Source organism: Podarcis liolepis, assembly GCF_965112155.1.
Source record: "Podarcis liolepis genome assembly, chromosome: 12".
Lineage (NCBI taxonomy): Eukaryota > Metazoa > Chordata > Lepidosauria > Squamata > Lacertidae > Podarcis > Podarcis liolepis.
In genome coordinates this window covers 14,807,929-14,832,115 of record NC_139563.1, presented here as the reverse complement: position 1 = coordinate 14,832,115, position 24,187 = coordinate 14,807,929, and the positions used below count along the sequence as shown (strand labels likewise).

The 24,187-nt window shown below is 41.5% G+C and overlaps 1 protein-coding gene across 7 annotated transcripts in view; it reads left to right on the top strand.

The window, feature by feature from the left end:
- Positions 1 to 24,187, top strand: part of DIP2C (disco interacting protein 2 homolog C) — a 292,492-nt gene that overhangs the window by 211,405 nt on the left and 56,900 nt on the right. For 4 of the 7 annotated variants that reach the window (XM_083466596.1, XM_083466595.1, XM_083466591.1 and 1 more), the window contains 11 exons: positions 7,226 to 7,303; positions 9,018 to 9,141; positions 9,522 to 9,631; positions 10,390 to 10,492; positions 11,417 to 11,481; positions 14,862 to 14,955; positions 15,837 to 15,956; positions 17,606 to 17,720; positions 19,820 to 19,959; positions 22,322 to 22,458; positions 23,715 to 23,923. In XM_083466596.1, coding sequence (XP_083322722.1) covers positions 7,226 to 7,303; positions 9,018 to 9,141; positions 9,522 to 9,631; positions 10,390 to 10,492; positions 11,417 to 11,481; positions 14,862 to 14,955; positions 15,837 to 15,956; positions 17,606 to 17,720; positions 19,820 to 19,959; positions 22,322 to 22,458; positions 23,715 to 23,923 — 1,295 coding nt within the window. The remainder of the gene's footprint in view (positions 1 to 7,225; positions 7,304 to 9,017; positions 9,142 to 9,521; positions 9,632 to 10,389; positions 10,493 to 11,416; positions 11,482 to 14,861; positions 14,956 to 15,836; positions 15,957 to 17,605; positions 17,721 to 19,819; positions 19,960 to 22,321; positions 22,459 to 23,714; positions 23,924 to 24,187) is intronic. The other 3 variants (XM_083466597.1, XM_083466594.1, XM_083466593.1) reach the window with 1 other exon arrangement.

Below are 24,187 nucleotides of genomic sequence, written 5' to 3'. Positions count from 1 at the left end.
ATTTTGGGTTGGAAGTGGCTGCAGGCTGTTGTGTGCAACAGATAACAAGAGTAAAGTGAGCATTGAAGACTTCCTTGGAGACACACAGATAGGAAAGGCAGCCGTGTTGACCCAAAAGAAAAAGTCTATAGTAGAGCCATAGGCTTATGATACCAAAATGTCCATATAACAAGCAAGCTTTCAGGTTGTCCAGTACGCTTCATCAGGCTGGCTGTTATGTGTGGACAGGGAGCAGCAGGAACTAGGTTGGTGTTAAAGCCATAAAATCTGCTGTGACAAGATGCCTTTTAGGAAGATGAAGCAGACTTACTAGATTAGGGTATTCTAGGGATGCTGGTATGAAGAAATCTACAATGACCGGTTGCCCCATTTTTGAAAATACAAAATCCATCATAACTAGGAATTTGCTAGATTTCCTATACCAAACCCCCAATTTTGCTTAAAAGTCAGGCTGCTAGAGAGTTCTAGAGAGCTTCGCAGCTTGCTCACTATTTTTTGACCTGCTGTTTGGCAAATTAAAGTATTTCCTTACTGTCGGTTTGGGGGATTTCAACTGCAGAGAGTCTTCTTTCACTTTCGCAGTGCCCAGCATTCCACACCAGGACTAAATTTCCAAAATAATAAGGTGGTTTCTCTGCACAGAAATAAAGGCTCCAGTTGCACATAGAATCATGAAAACAGGCTAAGAATCCTCTGCACGAAAGCTAAATTAGCTGAAATCCTGTTGGAGATGGATGATCTTAAACTAATGGCTGCAAAGTTCTATACTAATCCAAATGGAGCTAAGTTTACACTTGGGCTGAGAAGCTTTCAGCCTCTGCTCATACTATAGAGCTAAGAATCCAAAAGCCTGATTATTTTTATTGTAAATCCAGAGATGTCTAAGCAATAGTTACAAGCTCCACTTGGGTTTCATATGAAAAATTAAGATTGTTGGGGTCTTGGACAGCACTCAAGCAATCATTGGAATCCTGCTAGTGGCACTTCATAGGACTGGGGACTTGACAGAGTTAACTCAAATGGCATTAAAATAGTGGTGACAGGTCTAAGTGTTTGTTCAGTGTTTCATGGTTGTAGGTTGATGGATTCGGATCTCATGATTGACTTTGAGCAAGTGGTGCAAATGATGCTTTGGGGCAAAAAACATTTTCAAGTGTATTCATTCTTAGGAGGTGTTGGATTAGGCATCTGTGGCTATAGAGCATAACATCAAAACTCTTAGGTGGTGGAGAAAACTGCTTAACTATTTCTTTGCCTCAATCTCCTCTTACAATGGAAACTGCTCAACATGGCAGAGCAGGAGAAGGCATTATAGCCCAAGATAAGTAAAGAGGTCGAATGAGCCCCTAGCTGTTCTAAATAAATTCAAGTCTTCAGGACTGGGAGAATTATATTCATGAATACTGAAGAAACTTGTGGATGTGTTCACCAAACTACTGTCCATATTAGTTTTTGATACTTCTTGGAGAACAGGTTAATTGCTGCAAGACTAGACATGGCTAAATGTTGTCCCCATCTGAAACAGTGGGAGCCAGGCAGCTGCTGACTGTTGAGGCCAATGCTCAACAAGATTCGGTGACAAATCAAAAAGCAGTCAATCTAAATAAATTTAGGAGAGAAAAAAAATCTAATTACAGAGAACCTGCCTGGGTCTCTTAAGAACAAAGCTTGCCAGACTAACTTATCTCTAGTTACTAGCCTGGTAGAGGTATGCTGTGGGTGTAGCATTTCAGTAAAACGTTCAACAAGGGTCCCCCACAATATTATTGTTGGCAGGCTGGTAAAAATGTCAACTGGCTGATGCTACTGATAGGTGAATTTGTAATTGGTTGATGGACCATTCCAGAAGAGTGCTCATCACTGGCTTTTTGTCACACTTCAGAGAAGTGGAAAACGGAAAAGTGCATTGTTCTCTCGTGAGCCTGGTCTTACTTAATATGTATTTTTTAATGAATAACTTGGATGAAGGAGTGGAGGGGATGCTCATCAAATTTACAGGTGGCACCAAACTGGGTGGTGTAGCTAATACATTAGAAGACAGAGCCAGTATCCAAGATGATGTTGACAGGATGGAGAACTGGATCAAAAATAACCAAATGAGTTGAATAACTTAGGTAGGGAGAATCAGATGCACAAATGCAAGATGTGTGATGCACGGCTTGACAGCAGTATGTGCCAAAAAAAGAGAGATCAAGGCATTTTAGTTGACTTTGAGCTAAACATGAGTCAGGAGTGTGATACAGAGGCTAAGAAGGCTAATGTAATTCTCTAGGTTGCTTCCACATAAGTATAGCATCCAGATGGCAAGAACCATTGGTCTTATTGTATTCTGCTTTGGTCAGACTTTACCTAGAGAACTGACCCTGTTCTTGGGAGAAGTTATTGAAAAAATAAAAGGTGTCCCAATGGCAAGGGTTCTGGAGACCAAGTCCTATGAGGAAAGGTTAATGGAGTTGGGTATGTTCAGCCTGGAGAAGAGACTGACTGCTAAGAATGAAAGCCCCATTCAGAAATTTGAAGGACCGTCACATAGCAAATGGAGCATGCTGTCCAACTGTTCCCACTTCACTCCTGACATAAGCAGGATAAACAGACCTGGAAGCCTTACTTTCCCATTACTTCCAAACCTATGGTCTGTTGCTCTCTAATAAGCTGCACTTATTAGCCAGCCCTAAGCCATGGTTCATTTTTGGCTTACAAATTGCAAATTGTTAAGGAGCAACAAGAAATGATCCTGGATTCAGGCATACCAGGAAGCCATTGCTCCCTGTTTTGTTAATCCTGCTTACACCAAGGGAGAATCAAAGCACGAATGATGGGACAATGTGCACCAGCACTTTACTAGTTCCTTGTTAACTGTGCTAGGCCAGGATTTTGGGCTTAATCTTAATGTGTGAACACATCCATTGATTCATATTGCATTATATCAGCACTATTTTAATATCCAGGTTCTTTCCTTGCTTTTCTTATGTTGCAATTTATACTGACTAATGCTGAATTGTGAGGCCTACAGTGCTAAAAAAATGAGTGTTTCAGAGTGAAGTTCTAGTTTCCTGTGTGTTGATGTGTGGGGTGAGAGACAACCTGATGATTATGTGGCCCTGTAGGAAATTTACCATGAACACATGTACAGAGTTGGAGTGGGGTTGATGAAACTTAACTGGGTCAGAATAACTTGCTTTTGCTGGGGTGAAGAGAGTCCTCCAATGGGCTCAGGTGTATTTTAAGGTACAGATGGACTCTTCTGACTCATGCTGGTCTTTTCACATGCATGTTTACGGTTGCTAGATTTATCATAGCTTTGGGATCAGGGTCTTAGAGTATTACGCAGAAGGAGAATTTCTACAAGGATGTTTCTCTAGGCACTTCTGCAAAATGACAGGTGAAACAGCACTTTCCAGACTTTCGTCTCTTCTCTTCCTCCCCCCTCCCCCCTCCAATATAATATGCATGTCCTCTGTTCTGTATTTGAGATCTGGCCCCCCAAGATTGTCATTGGGTTCTCCTTTGTGGAAAACTGAAAAGGCAGCTAAACAAAAAAGTGCCAGAACCATTCTGTGTCTTATTCTAACCTGGTCTGTTGAAATTTTGCAAAAAGTAACTGGAAGACTTTAGACAGTTGGCTTAAACTTTGCCAAGACTGCTTTGGAAACGGATATCGCTCTGTCACAAAAAATAATGAAAAAGGGAACTTGAGGTAATTGTGTGTTTTGATATAGGAAAATACAAAAGCACCTACCTTAGACTCTGGTTTTGACAATGAATTGAAGTTTTTAGTTGTGGTAATCTGTGTGACTGGTTATTGCCTGAACTTGTTTATATACCGCAGGAGCTGGTGAAAATTGCACTTCACCCCAGGAAAAAGGTCCTGTCGTTAGTCAATTGCAAATTTCTCTCTGACTTTGATTGGAGGCTTATCATACCCAAAGACTCAGCTACTCTTTTGTTCTTTTCAATTATTGGATCTCTCTGTAGCATTCCTTCAGCAAATGGAGCCTTGCACATTTTGGAGGTTGCACATAAAATATAGAGTTGCAAATAAAACAAATATGGCAGACAGGCAGGCTCTGCGTGGATGGTGGAGTGATGCAACAGTGTAGTGGCAGAAGGCATTAGGTGGGCAGGTAGATAGACAGCATGACTTGAAGCGAGTGAAATGTGTGGAAAATCTCACGTGGGCTTGACCAATGTGAACTCTGTTTACCGTATTTTTTGCTCTATAAGACTCACTTTTTCCCTCCTAAAAAGTAAGGGGAAATGTGTGTGCGTCTTATGGAGCGAATGCAGGCTGCGCAGCTATCCCAGAAGCCAGAACAGCAAGAGGGATTGTTGCTTTCACTGTGCAGCGATCCCTCTTGCTGTTCTGGCTTCTGAGATTCAGAATATTTTTTTCCTTGTTTTCCTCCTCCAAAAACTAGGTGGGTCTTGTGGTCTGGTGCGTCTTATAGAGCGAAAAATGCGGTAATTCTTCTCTTGTGCCTTTAGGGATTAATTGTGCTTGAAGGAAAGGTTTGCACAATGTGGTGATATGTTGTGTTGGGTAGCAGGAAAATAGGCAAGAACGAATCAAGGCTTTTAAAGAAACAACTCTCCTTTAATGCTCCGTACTATGTCTCAGATAGCTTGCACTGATGAGCCACTAAAGCAAGAATGCTACAGGAGCTCAAGAGGTTCAACAAACACTATGTCCCTTTGGCATACATAACAGGTTTCATGCCACTTGTATGGAACTTCTCTTCCAACAATGGTGTCTGCATACTAATGATACGCCTTCCCTATGCGCAAACACCCGAGGTGGGGAATGTGGCCAAGTGTATGAGCTGTAGCTCACATGGTTGGCAAAAGCCAGTTTCAGCTTTTCTTCTCTGTTTCCCAATGCCTTTGCCACATCTTTCTTTATCTCAGGCTGTGTACACATTGCCAGTTACTCCAGCTCCAGTTTCTACTGCTTGTATTTTAATCTTGAGTACACATGATGTTAGCCACAATCCATATGTACCCTGTAATTTCTTGAGAAATGTTCGTTTTTGATGCGTTTCCCCCCTCAAATCAGTTGCCATCTAATTTGAAAACACAAGCCGTGGTTAAGCTGAGGCTAGTACAGTTCCAGCTGCCACTGTGCATGAACAAATAACAGCGTATGCGCAGATGGCAGCTTCCTTGAACAGGAGCTTAGGGTAGGGTGGAGGGTGTAAAATCCAGGGAAACAAATAAGATAATCAGGTGAAGGCACTCCCGTGCTCTTTCTGGTGTGTATGGCAAGTGCAAATGCTACTTGAAACACAGTAATTTAGTCTTTGGCTCCTGTAATCTTCTTGACTTAGGCTTTCTGCTTCCCTCCTTGTATCTGCTTGCTTCCTCATCTTCTCATAGTTCTCCAGATGTCCCTACAAGATCACCTTCTTTTCCCTGGGCCTCTGCTTTGTCCTTACCTCCTTTCCTATGCTACCCGTTTTGCCTTAATACATTTACTCTTGGATTTCTTGGCATAGTAGGAGTCTGGTCCACAGTGTTTTTACAATGAATGAATTTTACTTGTTCGTTGGTTTTGCCAGGAAACCAGTTCCTTTTAGGAGAGGGGTAGGGAGATGTGGCTAGACTTCCAACTCCCATCAGACCCAGCCAGCAGGCCCAGTGGTTAGGGATGATAGGAGTCTGCAGTCCAACAATATCTGGAGACCCACAGGTCCCGTCCCCCATTACTTTAGAATAATAGAAAATGTCTTAGGCCCCACTACATGTGAGTGAGTTAAACTGAGGACACAGACTATTCAGTTGCTTTGAAATCTGTTAATTCAGCTGATTCATTAGTATGTTTGCTGGTATGCTCTGTGTGTTGGCACAAAGGCACACAAGCCATCTTACGGTTTTCTTCAGTGTGTTTCTCACTTTCTGATGGAAAAGGATCCAAGGAAGGCCCAAGAGCTCCTGAACAGAATTTATGAAAAAACCTGAGTCACACGAACATGACACAAATATATATATTTTAGATGATAAACCTACATAGTATGTGGGGCTCTCCTTTTCCTTCATCTTCTCCTTCTATATAGGGATACTTGTTTCTGTGTAGTGTCAACCTGTATTTTTCATCTGTAATCCCAAGTCTTCTGAAGATGAGGTACAACAAATCTTCTTACTGGTTTGTATTAGCTAGAGTTGCTCTTCTTCTCTTTCTCTGTTTTCTCTCCCTCCTTGAGTCTGGTAGGCACTGCAAATTTACAGCATTTCTTGACTTTCAGGAAAGTCAATGACAAATGACTCTAGTGTAGTTGGCCAGTGGTTGGCATAAACTCCTGTGTATGTCCGGGACCTTCCATGAGCTTCCATGGGCTCTGTTGACAAAAGTGATAGAGAAGACATGACTGTGGGAAAAGTCACTTTGCCTTTTTGGTTGTTAAACCCGGCTATGGACAGAGTGGCTATTAGAGCGTGTGGATATCTGCACTGAAAGGTCTTCAGCGCAAATAACACCATTAAACTCTGGTGGTAGTTACTGTTCCAAATGAGCCTTAATGGAGATTTGTATCTGTAGCATCTGTTGAGAGCCCGTATATGCTAGATTGCCCAAAGTGGATATTGTGGGTCATGTGCAAATGGAAACAATTCCATTTGGGCCCCACACTGAGCTTTGTGCCCAAGTGGCAGATTGACCGAAAGGCCCAAGTGATTAAAGCTGGGTTTAACAGTAGCTAGATCGCTGCTTTGAAACGGACTTCGGGCACTTGGTATGAACCTAAAATCATATATTTTAACTTGCCTTGGAATAAGTCAGGAAACGAATCATAGTAGGTTTGTGAGAACATGTCAGTCTTGGACTATTATTAATTGAAATTTGAGTGCCTAATCTGGGTCTTAATAACCACTGATGTGGCTTGTAGATGATGACACTGGCAACTAGGTTTAATTACATTGAAGGAGAACTACATTTTCTGGAAATAACGAAAGGGGGGGAAGTCAGTGGTAGGCTGAAAGCATCGATCACAGGATTCATTTTCAGCATATCTGCATAATTTATTAATATATGTATATATGCTACACATTAGCGTATTGATATATTATTAATATTAATGTATGCATTTGTTAACACCTTTTAAACTTTTGTAAATTTGCCAGGGCCTGGCTAGTTCAGATATTCCTCGGGCTAATGATAGCGCAGCATGCAGAGAGTTATTCCCCAAAATGGCATGATTTCATCCTCTTGTCTCTTTCTATTTATCTTAACAAGGGGACTCCTCCTTCTGTCTGGATTTTCATAGAAGCCAAACCAAATGAGAGCTCATTTCTGAAGACTTTTCTTGCAAAAGTATGTCTTTAACTTTGCCAAGCTGGAAATAAATCTCTTAATAATTATTGTAACAAACAGAAAATGCGAATAAATAAAATTGACAACTTGTTGGATGTCTGAACTTTGAAAAGGTTATACAAATCTATTATATACCAGTTTCTCATCCACCATGCCATTCAAAAAATCAGCATACGCAAACCCATCTTTGTAACAAAACATTTTCTCAAACCTGGGTATGAAAATACTGGTGCTAAGCTTTGGGGCGTGATGCATGTCGTTACCTTGGTTTGATTGCTTTTTTTATTCGGCGTAACGATACATTAAAAAACAAAAAGACGCTTGAATTGGACCTATTGTGGAAAACACAGATCTATGTCTAAAAGCTTTACTTTTTATGTACGACTTTTCTCAATAGCCTCAAAGTTTCCCCTTTTGTCTTGTTTGCTTCAGTTCCCCAATGCATAATTTCTTTGTTTTGTTTTCGAGAACATCATGATATTTAGTTCGCACTGCAAAATTCTCTATTCTGTTTTCAATTCCTTCTCTGCCTAGAGATCTATTGCTTTTCAATATATATTTATATATATATGGTGTTTGGTTGTTGGCTGGTACGACTTCAACAGATGCATGGGGTATATCCAGGAACTTCATGTGCACATTTTGGGTTGCTTTTACTATGTTGACTGCCTGCGCGCATTGAAACATGGAAGCCTTGATAGAACTGAGGGAGCACTAGTTTGTAACCATTGTAACTATCTTTTGGTACTAGTCCCCCCCCCCCCAAGATATAATCGGTGTATGATCAAAGGCAGAAGAGGTGGGGAGAAAAGGTGAAGCATGCAGTGGCTGTTAGGTTTATTTTTTACTTGGGGTTATGTAAACTCCAATTCCACCCCCATCCAACTCCAAAAAAAATCCATTGTGGAAATTGTGCCTGGTGTGAATTATGTACATAAAAGCTGAAGAAGGCCAAGGGTCCCTCTATTCTAGCCATCTGGTTCCAGCAATAACCAGCCAGGTTCCTCTGAAAAAACCCACAAGCAGAGCATGAAGGCAACAACCCTCCACCATTGTTTATTCCCAGCATCTCTGTACACAGACGTTTTGCGGCTGATAGGCATTTCCACCATGAATTTTTTCTCACCCCTCCCCTCTTATTTTAAAGACGTCGTGGCCAGCGGCCATTGCCATATCCTCCGGCAGCGAATGTCATGTATTGTGCTTTCGCTTGCCTGATTTGAACTTGCTGCTGGATCAGTTTTGATTTGGGTGGTCCCGAGTTCTCACAATATGGGAGACGGAGGAAAATCTGCCTTACCTGCTAAGTAGACAGGAAAGCGACCTTGCTAGTAATACCTGTGCATGATTATGCTGCCTGAACCCGGTTGTGCCTTTCCCCTTCCCTGCCACAAGCTTCTGCAGGGTTCACAAAAAACTGTCCCGAAGCCTTAGCCCTAAGTGCTAGAAATGTTGTGGTCCTCCAGATTTGTTTCTTGAAGTAAGGTGAGATTTCTCGGGATGGGGCATCCTTGGCCCTTGTTGTAGAAATGCAGATGCGCGGAACGCAAAGAGGCCTGCTCAGACTGTTGCTGTAGATGTCTTTTCAAAAGCGTTTGGTTGGCTAGGTAAAGCAAATGCCTTTTGCATAAATGTGTTCTGAAACAGCCTTTTCCATTACTGCCCTTGCAGCGATTTACTTCCGTGGTTTCTTTCTCGCTTTGTCTTCAACCAGGACGCAGGAAGCCAGCAGATAGGCTTCTTGCTCGGAAGCTGTGGTGTGACGGTGGCCTTGACTAGCGATGCATGCCACAAAGGACTGCCTAAGAGCCCTACAGGGGAAATACCACAGTTTAAAGGTAGGCTCGCTCTTGCTAAGTCACAGTACTGTACGCCTGATTGCATGTACACCGCATAGTGAAGAAGAGGAAGTGTATAGAGCTGCATTGATTTTCAGGCACCAGACAGAATAAAAGGCCTAGATGGTGTTTCTTCTCCCATCAGCTCCAACTATCCTGGCTAATGGGCAGGAATGTCCAACAACATCTGGGGGGCCCACAGATTCCCCATCCCTGTGCTAGATGAGCTAGCTTTCATACCACATGTTTTGATATGGCATAAGGATGCTTCGTTTTAACCATTTTTATTAAGTACCATTATTATTTTTTTAAAAACCCATTATGGTCAATGAATGCTTTTAAAAATAAAATAAAAGCAACACTTTGTGTTTACTTCTAAGGCTGGCCAAAGCTGCTATGGTTTGTCACAGAATCGAAACACCTATCGAAACCTCCTCGAGACTGGTTCCCACATATCAAAGATGCAAACAATGACACAGCTTACATTGAGGTGAGTCCAGGTCTTTGGAGAGCTACTAAAAGTCAGTGCAGACAAGATGGGCCTACATGTTATAAATCGCCTTCCTGTATTCCTAGAATTTCAGATTGAAGAGCTCCAGGGATCTGGTGTGATCAATTAAACACTCAGACTCATTCCTGCCATTACAGCCAGTTCAAACCTGAGAATGTATTGATATGAGGAAGGTTTTTGTAATGGCTTTGTCTGGCTCTTTAGGGAGTGGGGATAATGGAGGGCTGGAGACTTGTAGAGAATCTGCAGGATATGTGAATGAAGAAACAGGTAGCTGGCAGAGGAAGTTTGAAATCTTGGTGGCTGAATACTGGTTGTTTAATCATTTTTAACTGGGGGTGGGGTGGGGCATGTCATTTGTTTGCTGAGTTAGTGTTGCAGAGCCAATGACTTGCTCCTGCATTGAGTGAACAGGGTGGGAACAGAGGCTCTGGCAAAGCTTCACCTTTTTATTATACACATCAGCCATCCATTCCCCCAAGCAAATAGCAGAAAGCAGTTGTAATTCACAGGAGAGCCCTTTTCGTTGTCTCATTCAACAGGCACATCCCTCCCCAATGTATCTTTGCCAGCATGATGAAAATGGCAGACGCACATAATCCACGGAGGCCCTTAGGATTTGGGTCTTGTAGTCTGGATGGAGCCATCCTCCAGGCTGCTTTCAGATGACTGTCCCTTTAGGTCCTTGAGTTTTTGTGGTTCCCTGAATCTTGATGAGAAAAAAATTTCTCTTGCAGTACAAAACATGCAAAGATGGAAGTGTCCTCGGGGTTACTGTGACGAGAATCGCACTTCTGACCCATTGCCAAGCTCTTACACAGGCATGTGGATACACCGAAGGTATTTCAGCATTGTCTCTTAATTCCTGAAACATTTTTTTTCATGGTTCTGTGAAACCGGCATAATAGTTCTTGAAGATGATAATGACAAAGCCCCACTCTCCTCTGCCCTAGCAGTGATTGGATTGGCTCAGACTAAGCCATCGTCCCCCCACCAGTCATGGGAGAAATAATGCATTCTATTTCTTGGTCAATCTGATTTGAGTTCCAAGATCTTCCGCCATTGCAGTAGCCCTTGAGGAAGCCATATTTCCTAGGGGCTACATAGGGCTGGGGGGGGGGAGAGAGCTCTCCCTCCCACTTGTTGACATTATAACAGCAACACCATCCAGGTAAGCAGGTGGAAGGGAAAGGGTTTTGGAAGGTGATGAGTGAGAGAGAGAGAGAGTGCTTGGGGTTGGCTAGCTGGGAGAACTGATGGAGTGGGGATACCATTTCTGCTTTAGATTAAAATCCCAGTTGGAGAAGAATTCCATGGGTTGTGGTGCTTGTCTCACATTAAGGTGAGCATCACTAGCCTCTTGAAATTTGTATTTCCCAGTTCCAAAAGGCAAGTCTTGGTGGCATCTCGGTTGTCTTTATTTTTTAATATGCTGTTCTTACTGCTTTGTTTTCAACATCGTCCCACTCCCCAACCTTTTAGAATATGGCTTGTTTTGAAGTGAACCATTGGTTATGACATGCAATGCAAATGAAAACATGAGTGGGAGGGGAAAGAAGAAATGGTCTGGCCAAGAGCAATCAGTCAGTAACGATTTATCTCAAATGGTTCTGCAGCTCATCTGGTGGCAATTTTTTTAGCATCAACATTTTATTACAATCACTTCTTAAAGCAGGCTGTTTTTTTGTTTTGTTTTTTTGCAGACTGTGCTACGCACTCAGTAACTAACTGTTTTGTTTTGTTGTTGTTGTTTTGGTCACGCAGCCGAAACCATTGTGAACGTATTAGATTTCAAGAAAGATGTAGGATTATGGCATGGGATTCTTACGGTAAGATAACTGCTCATTAAAGTAATGGTTTAAAAATGAGAATGGAGTGTTTTACATTTCCATAGGAAGTCGGAGCATTCTCTGAATGTTTACCTTCTGATGCTAGATGGACTTTTGAAACATTAGGAAACTTGGTAGATGCAGAAATCATTGCTGGCGAGATGAGTGAACCAAAGACCTTCTGAATCCACAACTCTCTCCAGTGGTGGACAGCCTGGGAAGTTCCATCTCTTCTTGTTCTTCACATGTGGTCTTTGAAGATGTACTGTCTCTGAACGTGAAGGTTCTAAAAGGAAAAAGAACAGAACTTTCTTTGACTCACCCTTGAGCCTAGAATACTTACAAAGCCAGCTGGAGGTTTTATATTTGTATTCATAAGAGAAGGAGACAAGAGAGTGGCCAGAAGAACGATTGAAGTAATAACAGCAGACAGTAATTCAGTTCCATAAGTATTATTTTTGGGGTTGGGCTCTGGTGAACCTTCATCTAAGAATCAAAAGCGAAAAACTCTGGCAGGTCTGTTCAATGCAATGCAGCAAATATTTTGATTTCCAGCTCCACCCTTGGTTGACTTCCAGCTGTGGGGTGCTCCATGCTGAGGAAGGTGTGTGTGAATGAGAACTTTTCCTTCCTTAAATGTGGAACCCCTAATAATTGGAAGCGTGGTGAGAATTGCTTTCAAACAAGGTAGAATGCATGATATTATAGCTGGTTGCGCTTCTGAAGGGAACAAAATTAGAAATGACAAAGAAGGGGATTTCCTAATAGGGCAAAGATGGCCACCTGCTGTCCAGGTCCTCTGAGCCCTTGTCTCTAGAGGTCTCAAGGCTCTTCCTGTGTAGCCACTGAAGTTAATGGATATTTCTTGTGTATGATCATAGGAGCAAGGGCTTGATTCAGGACATTTGCTTTTTCATAGTCATCATAGAACTTCGTTGTAAAATAAAATGTTCATATGAGCAGAATGTTGATAACCAAAGTGCTGATAGTCAAAGTGTTGGTGCTGACCTTTAAAGCCCTAAACGGCCTCAGCCCAGTATACCTGAAAGAGCGTCTCCACCCCGATCGTTCAGCCCAGACACTGAGGTCCTCCTCCGAGGGTGTTCTGCTGGTTCCCTCACTGCGAGAAGCGAGGTTACAGGGAACCAGGCAGAGGGCCTTCTTGGTAGTGGCGTCCTCCCTGTGGAACACCCTTCCTTCAGATGTCAAGGAAATAAACAACTATCTGACTCTTAGAAGACATCTAAAGGCAGCCCTGTATCAGGAAGTTTTTAATGTTTGATGTTTTAGAGTGGCTGGGGAAACTCAGCCAGATGGGCGGGGTATAACTAATAAAATTATCATCATCATCATGTTGATATTATAAAATATTAAACATAGTTGAGATTTTTTTTATTGGTTTGTTTTGGCTTTCAAAACACCAAAAAGACAAGATTACAAACTGCACGTGCTGCAGACTTTGGTTTTCTGCTCAGTTTGAAAAATCCCAATGATTTCATATGCCTGGGCTAATGGTAATATAATTGGCTCTGCTGCTCAATTAAAAGAAAGGATCAAGAAAGTGGAGGAATGACTTTAATGTTAAATAGTTTACAGATAGTAATGTTGAACTATTATGATTCTAATTCAATGCCTTTCAAACTTGGGTGTCCAGTTGTTGTTGCACTACAACTCCCATCATCCTTACCTAGACAGATCAGGAACGTGGGAATTGTAGTCCAACAACAGCTGGACACCCAAGTTTCAGAAACATTGTTTTATTTCTTGAGAGTCTGTGTAACCAAAGTAGTGAGCAAAGTTTTTTTAAAAAATGGTTTCAGAAGTTGTGCTATATCTGAAGGCATTTGTGATAGCCGAAGCGTTATGCTAAGAGTTTACTAACATTGTTGCAGTTCTCCAGCCAGATTTATCTTATTTCTGGGGTTAATATCTATATTTTTAATTTTCTACGGAGTCATTTATTTTTATACATATTGGCTGATTTCCAGCCCAGTCATATAGCGGGACAGTCTCTCTCCACCCCACCCACCCAGGCAATGAAACATGTTAGCTTATTTTAAACAGTTTTCTTTGCATTCCTATTTTAAGCCTCTCAGACGACCTTTTGAGGTTATTGGGGCAAATGTACTGTATAACTTATTTTTAGGAAGGATTAACTACCTCTTTTGGAGTTCCTAGAGATGTCAAAGCCTGAGGGAAAACCCAGAAAGATTGGGGGTGGGGTGGGGAATCAGTTTTCCCCTCCCCTGAGGCCCCTCGTTTCTTTTTCCCCAGTTGTTAAACTCGGTATATAGGGAAAATTAAAGGGAGGAACAAAAAAACCTCTTGTGAGCTATTTCTTCTTTGGAAATAATAAAAATGCTTTTAAGGCAGGATTTCAAAATACTGTTTTTGTCAAAGTTTGCTCCCCGCAAATGACAATGTAGGACAGTCTGCAGTATTAGGAAATTACTGCCCATCCCACTGTAGAAAAACGCAACTCCAAATCCAATTCTGTGTGAAGTTATGTGTAATAGATTTTACATTCTTTAAGTAGAAAATTGGCTTAGAACTGATAAGAAAACAAGACTGTGTACAGTATATTGAAATTTCCCTCACAAAATTTTGTTCAGTTCCTGAAAAATACCTGCCTTCTTCCCAACAGCTTCAGGATTTCAGGAAAATTTATACTCAATCTTCAATTAGCTGATAAAGGTTTCTCTCTAGCTTCTCTGCCTTTTACTTGATGTGAATAGCGTGTCTTGCCCTCATCACTCAGTTGATCATTCCAGAGCTTGAAATCGCTATTCAAAAGCCATAAGCATAACTTAATTTAGGGCCACACAGGCCTGTATGTTGTTTGATTACTGAACACTTGACTTGCACCTGCATGTGTGAATTGGTTCCATTCAGAATCCTTTAGTTTTTAGGAGATGTTGGAGGCTATGAAAGTTTCGATCTCTGATGTTCTGTTCCACAACGGCTCCTTCACCCTGCAATCCCTCCTTAGTTTGTAATGACTTTATTTACTTTGTAGTTCTGTAAAAGGGTTTGAAAACGAGAACTGCTTTAGAAATGCGCCATTCATCTTTTTTGGTTCATATATTGAGGTCAAGGCTAGACACGTCAAATTCAGTTAAACATGTAAACTCATACAGGGAAATCCAGTAGGGAAAAATGGGACCCCACAGCGCCATCTGGTGTCACAGTGTTATATTGCATATACAACGCATATAAAGTGCTTTTTCTTTACCAACCTAGCTGAGTCCCTAATCTTAAACCCTTTTCGATAGGTAACCAAAAATATGTAGCACTTACAACAGAGCTGGGATTTGTTTTAGTGAAGAGTTGTGGTTTGTTTCATTACTGCTGAAACCTGTGTTCCCTTCACTTAATTTCAGAGTGTTATGAACATGATGCATGTCATAAGCATCCCCTATTCCTTAATGAAAGTGAACCCACTTTCGTGGATACAGAAGGTCTGCCAGTACAAAGGTAAGGGCTGCATACCTGTGCACGCACATCCATTCACACACAAACCCACAGGTGCTTTGAGAGGATGGAAGTTAAGCAGCATATAAAGTTGTAAAACACGGATAGAGTATCTGTGACCCTTCCCATCATCTCTGACCCTTGGCTATGCTGACTAGGGCTGATGTATCAACAGAGCTGCAGTTTTCCCATCCCTGGTCTAAAACGTAATGGTGGTGATGTTGGAATAGCAATTGCACACACCTGTAAATTAATTTGTTTCTGTAGCTTTAAGTTGGTGAGTAGGTGCAATAGCAAGGGTCATTTGGGACACACACCACGACGCATCTGGAAAGCTATTGGAGTTTATTTCAGCTTGTGTATTAAAAAGACAAGCAGCCAGTTGTTCAGTAGTGGTTTCATTCTGTTAGAAGCCTGGCTTGATCTTCTCTGTTGTTGCATGTCTGATGGCTTTGCCAGAGGGCTCTACTTAAACAGGGTCCTCCCCAGCCTATACTGCTACAGTTGTGCTAGGCTTCCTTGTTTGCTAGTCAGTGAAGTTTGCCAAGCCTTCGTCTTCCAAGATTCCATCTGCTTTATTCAGCCACTTCTGTAGCAGGTGAAGCCTAGAATCCAGGCAACCTTTCTGTGCCTGTAACAGCCTTTGTGGCTTGTCTGAAGGGCCATAAAATACGAAGTCCTAATTGAGATCTCGGAAGTTTCCTATCCCTGGTATATGTGACAGGTCAAAGTAAATAATACATCTTTGGTATCTTCTGGTTGTTTTGCCATTGTTTTCATCGAAAGCAATTTCTGCTACGCTTGGACAAGTTTTGAACTTCATATTCCCAAATCTTCTTTCCTCTTTTCCTCTCTGTTTCTCCTCCCCCTATCCTGGTCCCCAGCGAAAGTTGCCTGTGTGAAATCCAGGGATATGCACTGGGCATTAGTAGCGCATAGAGATCAACGAGATATCAACCTCTCCTCCCTCCGTATGCTAATAGTTGCTGATGGCGCCAACCCATGTAAGTTGATGGCTATGGAACAAAAGCAATTTCCCCCCTTCCTTTTTTTTTTGAATGTTATTTTGTATTGTTTTTATTCATCCTATGTTTTCTTTTGCATGCATGAGCAGCATAAAAATAAGAAATAAATATAAAAGTTATGGGTTTATGACTGGGCGTTCTCTGACATACAAGCCACTGGCTTTGACTGGTGGGTGGCTTCCTCAGATATTTGTTACTTGTGTAATAATAATAATTCCTTCTGTCATGAATAGCAAAAAAAAAAGGTTAATGAACATTTTGAGGTTTGCCGTGAAGCGTTTTTAGGAGCTAATTCATTTTGGATTGTGTGTGTGTGTGAGGTTTGTGTTTGGTTTCTTTTCTTTAGCAAATCCTGGAGCAAACCTGATATTCCATAGAAGCAAATCCAATTATAAGTGACGTGACAACTTGTTATGTAAAGGCTGAATCAAATTTATCCTTAAGCAGTACAAAAGAACAGAAGGTTTCTCCACAAAACATTTGAAACTTAGGGGAAATTATTTTATGTTCATACTTGGGCACATAGATCAAAGTACAAAATAAATGGAATTTTTTTTATCACGTATGAAGGGTGTGCTATGTGCTATCAGTAGTAGCCAATTCCTCTTTCTGCTCTTAACTTCCATCTACCTAATTGTATTTTAGTTATTACGGTTGTTTTTATTCTATACTTGCCCAAACAGGTCTACAAATCAGAAGCAGAACATAAATAATACCAAAAAGAAATCACTAAGAGCCAACACCCACGATTAAACACAAAGTCATTAAATCTCAGATATCCTTGGAAATAAAGCTATTTGCACACAGTATCTAAAAACTAATAAATAAGGAGTAAGGTGAGCCTCTTGAGGAAGCGAGTTCCACAGCCTCAGTGCCACCACTGAGAAGGCCTTGTTAGATGTTGCCACTCTCTACATCTCCAACAGAGGAGTCTCCATACATAACTTGATTGGTTAGATAGATTCGTATGGGAGATGGTCATCTTTGAATTACCCAGACCCTCAACCTGTCTAGATTTATACAAGTAAAAAACAAAACAAAAAAAACTAGCACCTTTAATTGGAACTTGGAAACATCGTGCATGTATTTTGTACTTTTATGTGCATACCAAAGTACGAAAAATAAAAGTGAGATTAAGCCATTTAAAGCAGTTGGGGACAGTTTCTCTGCTGAAACCATACATGAAGGAGAATGATCTCTTTTTAAGATGCCAACGTCCTGTAACTTGCTGTGGGAGTTTTTGTTTTTTATTTTAATTAAGGTGTAATTAAATAGTAAGAGCTGTTTTCAGCTCTGTACAGGACACGCCCAGTGGGATTCTATGTCCCCTTTCCCCTTTGAAGAGCAAAACCCCGTACCGACTGCTTTCGGAAAGCCCTTGGTTTCAAAAGCAGATTGCATGATGTGGATTGTTCCTGGGCTCATGGAACTAGTTGTGTAGTTCTATAGATCTCACCTCATATGTCTTGAAAATTGTAACTAGGCTGGTAGCAAATTTATTTCTCTTTGGAGGGAATCGGTTAGATTCTTTTGCCACTTTCTGCTCATAATTGCTCTATTTTTGTCCTGGAAACATTGCTTATTGCATATAGACCCTATATTGATGTCAGATTTTCTTTTTACTCCAGGGTCTATTTCCTCTTGTGATGCGTTTCTTAATGTCTTCCAAAGCAAAGGCCTCAGACAAGAAGTCATTTGCCCTTGTGCTAGTTCGCCAGAGGCTCTCACAGTGGCTATTAGAAGGTACTGTATATTTAAATTTAAAATGAGTGATCCTGAAGGCAACATAGCTTCATGCATACAGCTGTCCCAGAATTGAATAAATGGGAAATATCAGTCACTGGACCTCTAGGAACTCTTTGGATCAGAAACTTTAAGTCACTCTTTCTTGTTATTAATTCTTTGTTATTTTCTTTCTTTCTTTTTAATTAATCAGTTTATAAATTTAAAAGGTTCTGATATCTTGTTCAAGTGTTTCTCATTAAAGTATTACAGGATACAAGACATTTATATATTTCAGACAGCTATATTAAACTTTTTGTAATCTAATTCCCCCCTTTTCTTTCAAAAGTTAATTTTCTCAACTTAAAAAAAAACTACATACAAGACTATTGCTCTAAAATATTTGGTTTCTTTTGATAGCTTTTTGAATGTTCTCTGGCATCTGAATCTTTTCAGGATCATCTTCTTATTTACTTCCTTTACAGAGTTTCAATAAGGTTTTTGTATTCTGATGTCCATGGTTTCACCCACAAAACATACATGAAAGCTATTTACCTGAGGAGGTACATGGTGTTGTTGGCAAACAAGTAGCTTATAGATCCACTGTAGCGGCTACACTGTTGGACCAGGTAGACCCGGGTTCAGATTCCCACTTGGTGGATAAGCTTGGGCAGGGCACCATCTTTTGGCTTAGCCTATCTCACAATACAAATGTCAGCATAAAATTGACAAAAAGAGAAGGTCCCACAGACAGAGAGCAGACTACCAATGTGGTGACAGGCTTTGCATGGCTCTAACTTAACTTTCATTGACATGTGGCATTTGTGCCATGGCGAATTCTTCAGTAACAAACCAGCAATGATTCGAAATCATTGTCAGGCTACCAGATGATGGGTAGCATGCAGAACATTTTGTTCTTGATTCTTCTTATTGGATATTCCTTTTTAGGCAGGACAAAATTTGTGCATGTATCTTTAGAAACATGGGCTGCAACCTACAAACAGTCAAAGCATTTTTTAACCCCACAACAAAAACTTGAAGCCCTATTCAGGATGCATGCCTAACATCCCTGGACTTTAAGGACTTTGCAAGTTAGCACCAAGAGTTTGAAAACACAGCAATAATGCTCTCTGCTCATCCATTTGAAATGTTTTGAGTTGCTTCCAGAAACCATGCATTATGCACACTTAAACACAATGGAAACCAGTAAAAATCATAAACCAATTATCTATATGCAAGATGAGTATTGGGATCTAAGCTTACTCTCTCTAATAAAGTTTATTTTCTTTTTGCGGTACTTGTACAGCTTATTTGTATCAGTGTTGAGTGATGATGGGGCAAAGCTCACCTTAAAAATATACACAAGGTGGTATTATGTTCAGCATGACAGTTGCAGAAGGGTACAGGCTCAGAGATAATGTTGATCAATAGCGTGGTTGAGCCTTCCTTCTAAATGATGGATATGACATTAATCACGGCCGGCCGTTTACCAGCTTCTCATTTGTTATGCCTTAATGCACATTAAAACCCTCCCATAACTGGAGTGCTCAATCCTTTTTTGCTGGTATCATGTTGGGAGGAAGGGGAAAGCCCCTTAGCATCTTTTAATTTAAATTTATGGCACCAGCCATCTTTCCCCCCTCTTAATGAACATGGTTAGCTAATACCCATCTAGTAGTTCATGCATTGCGGGGAACGCCATAGTAATTAAAGATAAGCCCTGCAGGCAGCAGTTTCTTGGTACGGATTGCAAAAGGCAGAGAGGCACACTCACTTCACTGTTCAATCTGGAATATGTCTTGGGATCTGCCTGCACCATGTGAAAACATCTGCCATAACTAAAAATGGCATTGCGTTGAGAGAGCCATGCCACTAAAACAAACACCTTGACGCATTTCCTCTTTTGTACTTTCTCACCTTCAAGAGTCCTATGAAAGATGTATGTTTGTGTTGACATAAAATAGGCTAGGCTCGGCTGGTTTTGTGTGTCAAGGCAAAAAGATCAGAAATGGGACAGTTTAAAGAGCTTTAAAAATAATAATCTTGTGGCCTCTGTGTATTGAGATACACATTGCAGATTGAGAGTTGCTGTCTATTTGACGTTTTCCGCATATTTGCAGGCCAACAGATGATAGCAATCAGCCGCCAGGCAGAGGGGTCCTGTCCATGCACGGTCTTACCTATGGAGTCATCAGAGTGGATTCTGAAGAAAAGCTTTCTGTTTTAACAGTGCAAGATGTTGGCTTGGTGATGCCAGGAGGTAAGGCTCCCCCCCCCCCAGCTTTTGCCAGAAAATAGGAAATCTGCTTTTAAAAACAAAACAAAAACTGTGTTATTCAAAGACATGCCAGATTTCCACAGCGTAGATAAATAGCTTTAAACTAAATGTTGTAATTTCCCCACTCGGGAATCTCTGCAGTTATATATATGAAGAGGGTCTGAACTGTGGGCATGCCAAAAAACTCAAAGCAAATTTAACAAAAACCATAGACCGTATTCATGATTCATAGACACACCATTTTCCAAATAGTGCCAACTCCATTAGTCAGGTTTTCAGGAACTTTAAAAAAATATTTTCTTCCCCTCTCAGTGCCCTCGTATTCTTCTATGGAACATGTGTATACAGTTATTATAATTTATTTATTTTTTAAAACATGCAGGTTGTGATAACTTTTAGATTGATACCCTGGGTCTGAACTTCCAAAAGTGGCATGAAGCTTTAATTCCTTTTATGTAAGGCCAGGTTTTTCCATGAAAGGGCCTCTAATAAATCATACATGAAAACACACCCCTTTTTGTCTTCTTTGTTATAAAACTGCGACTAGGTGATGGTTTCTTTCTTCTTCCTTTATGTTCAGAACTCTTATTCTCCTTCCCCACCCTAAATTTGTGTCTTTATCTGATTCTACAGCCACAGCTAATGTGGAGCTGGGTGCCTTGCGGTATCTTTTCACAGCGGATGGAAATGGGTTGCAGAGCCAGGACTCCTTGCACTTATAAAGGCATTCTGGCTCTTGCTTAACCTTCTTTCCTCTGCCACATTGGCTCCTTTCCCATTTCTAAACACATGCTTGTCTCGGGATTTACTGCAGAAGCAATCAATCAGGAGTCCTATATGGCATTCCCCTTTTATGGCCAAGATTGGAAACAGCAGAAGCCTTAGGAGGCGGAGAAACTTTTAGCATGGTGGAATAATCCCCTATGAAGTTGTAGTGCAGGCTGATTCCTGAAGACTTCTTTTCTTGACAGTGTCATGTCTCCCCAGCCTTTAAAAAAAAAAATTTTTTTTAAAGAATACCCTAATAATAAGTATTAAGGTAAAGGGGACCCCTGATCCAGTCGTGACCGACTCTGGGGTTGTGGCGCTCATCTCGCTTTATTAGCCGAGGGAGCTGGCGTACAGCTTCCAGGTCATGTGGCCAGCATGACTAAGCTGCTTCTGGCAAACCAGAGCAGCAAACGCCATTTACCTTCCCTCCGGAGCGGTACCTATTTATCTACTTGCACTTTGAGGTGCTTTCGAACTGCTAGGTTGGCAGGAGCAGGGACCGAGCAACGGGAGCTCACCCCGTTGTGGGGATTCGAACCGCCGACCTTCTAATCGGCAAGTCCTAGGCTCTGGTTTAACCCACAGCGCCACCCACGTCCCTAATAATACGTATAGGGGCTGTTCTTATCCTTCTACATGCATCCTCCTTAACAGTTTTCCAGTGGTAAATTTGCATCTTAAGAGTCTCCATGGCCACATTCCCAGGGAGACTCCAAAAGTGCAGGTGTTAGTTCACATCCTGAGTAGCTATATGACATGACTGCAATTATGTGCCTCGTTATCTGGATATAAGCTGCATCTTGTGGGGGTTTTTTTGTGGCTGCTTGTAAAACGCGCTGAGTTTTAACGAAGGTCTTCTGCCAGCTGAAATGCAACCTTTAGGTTTTAATTAGAAATGCAAAAAAGTCTTTCAGGCAGGTGTTTCCATTTAAACTGTTAGGGTGAGGTAGGGACCCTACCAAAGAAAACGAAATAAGTCCCCCAGCCTCTGCTTGATGGTTTTCTTCATTCTCTGACTTTTTCTAACACCCGAATACTTCGCTTTCACCTCATACATTTTCCTTCTCTGAAAGAAGTCCCAGAGCTACACCCAACTCCACTTCGCTTTCTGAAACAGAATGCCTAGTGTGTAACCTCAACCCAAGATTTAAGGTGTGATTTTGTTCAGAGAATTGCTTCTGTAGCTTTCTCTTCTCGCTATAGCACTCAAAAACCTTATTCTTTGGGAAAAGGTGTGTGTGTGCGTGTGCTGGCAACAGTAGTTACCGTGACAACCCTTCCCGGCGCTGAATAGAAGTTTGGCATTTGGTAGGAAGCTAACTCAAGATATCATTCGTATTAGCTTTTTCAGAGCTTGAAAGACAGCGCAAGCAATTAAAGCCACATCTAACACCCCATGCAGGGTGCAAAATTAGATTTTAAAATCTCTAATGGTTGTATGAATACTGTGCGATAAAACTATGACATCAACTTGACACTTTGGTTCTATTATCTACATGCATCTTTTGCAAGACTTGCAAACCGTATTTCTTTTTTTAAAAAACAACAACACTTTTTTGCCTTCTCTTAATAGCCATAATGTGTGCCGTGAAGCCTGATGGAGTTCCTCAACTCTGTCGGACAGATGAAGTAGGGGAACTCTGCGTATGCGCTATTGCAACAGGTACATCTTATTATGGACTATCTGGAATGACCAAAAACACATTTGAGGTGAGTTTGAGTTCTACAAGTCTGTCCCCTGCTAAGCCCTTCAAGTTTGAATAATGCTTTTGGATTAGTACTACTGCTAATGATTCAGGGTTTGTTGGATTTTTGTTTTGTTTTTTGGTTGTTGTTTTTTGGTGGACATGCAAAACTACTGACTAACTTTCCCAGCGGTTTTGTTAGACAAGTGGTAAGGTAAAGGGACCCCTGACCATTAGGTCCAGTCGTGACCAACTCTGGGGTTGCAGCGCTCATCTTGCTTTATTGGCCGAGGGAGCCGGCATACAGCTTCCAGGTCATGCGGCCAGTATGACTAAGCTGCTTCTGGCGAACCAGAGCTGCGCACGGAAACGCCGTTTACCTTCCTGCCAGAGCGGTACCTATTTATCTACTTGCACTTTGATGTGCTTTTGAACTGCTAGGTTGGCAGGAGCAGGGACCGAGCAATGGGAGCTCACCCTGTCGTGGGGATTTGAACCGCCGACCTTCTGATTGGCAAGTCCTAGGCTCCGTGGTTTAACCCACAGCACCACCCGCGTCCCTAGACAAGTGGTACATCTAGCCTATTATAGCCTACAGTCACAGACAATAGCTTTCCTTGGGTTTCCAGTAGAGGTCTTTCCTATTATCTCCTACCTGATAATTTAAATGGAGATGTCAGGGATTGAACTTGCTGTCTTCTGCATGCAGTTCATATGCTTTGCCACTGAGCCCCACATCTCACTCAGTTGGAACAAGAATTTATGGAGAACTTTTTTTAAAAGAGGAAAACGCTATCCCTTTCGAAACGTTAAATATTTTATACTGGAAACCATTTAATCGGAAGGGAAGGGAAGGATTGACTGTAACGTGGATGCATACTTTAATGTGTGTGTTTTATGCATGGTTTTATGATACAAGGATGAATGTACCTGACTCTGTGCATCTTGGGAAAGGGGCTGCAAATAGATCAGAACCGAGCTCATAATTTTTCCCTACAGAAGCCCACTCCTGGCTTCTCCTGAGCTTCCTTCATTTCTGCAGCCAAATTTAGGGCAGGCAGGAAGGAAAAGCAGTTCAGTTGTTGCTCTTGTTAAACAGCTGAAAGTCAGGAGCCCTTGTCAATGTACTACAGAATCGCCCAGAGATCCATCAGTGGATCCCGTCCTATTTTCTGAACACTCTTGCTCTAGAGCCAACTCAGTAACAAAATAAAAGTTGATGTCCTGCCCTTCTCTCTCTCTCTCTCTCTCTCTCTCTCTCTCTCTCTCTCTGTCCTACAGGTGTTCCCTATGACCAGTTCAGGTGCCCCAATCAGCGAATACCCTTTCATAAGAACTGGGCTGCTGGGGTTTATTGGCCCAGGTGGGCTTGTCTTTGTTGTTGGCAAAATGGATGGGCTGATGGTCGTCAGCGGACGGAGGCACAACGCAGATGACATTGTAGCCACGGCGCTCGCGGTAGAACCAATGAAGTTTGTCTACAGGGGAAGGTTTGCGTCACTTTTCTCCCCCAGAAATAAATAAATATTGGATTGTGGAAAAGGCATTTGCATTGCTTAGAACATACCAGAAAAAAGCCATAGGAAAAACATTTTTATTTTTAAAAAATATTGTTTATTTTATGCATTTATATGCCACTGCATAACCAGGTTCTCAAGACAGCTTTGCTATGAGACCAAAAACAAGTAAATATTTCTACAGAAAGGCAGATCAGTAAGAAAACATAAAAAGAATCATGAAAATAGTGGCAAAGC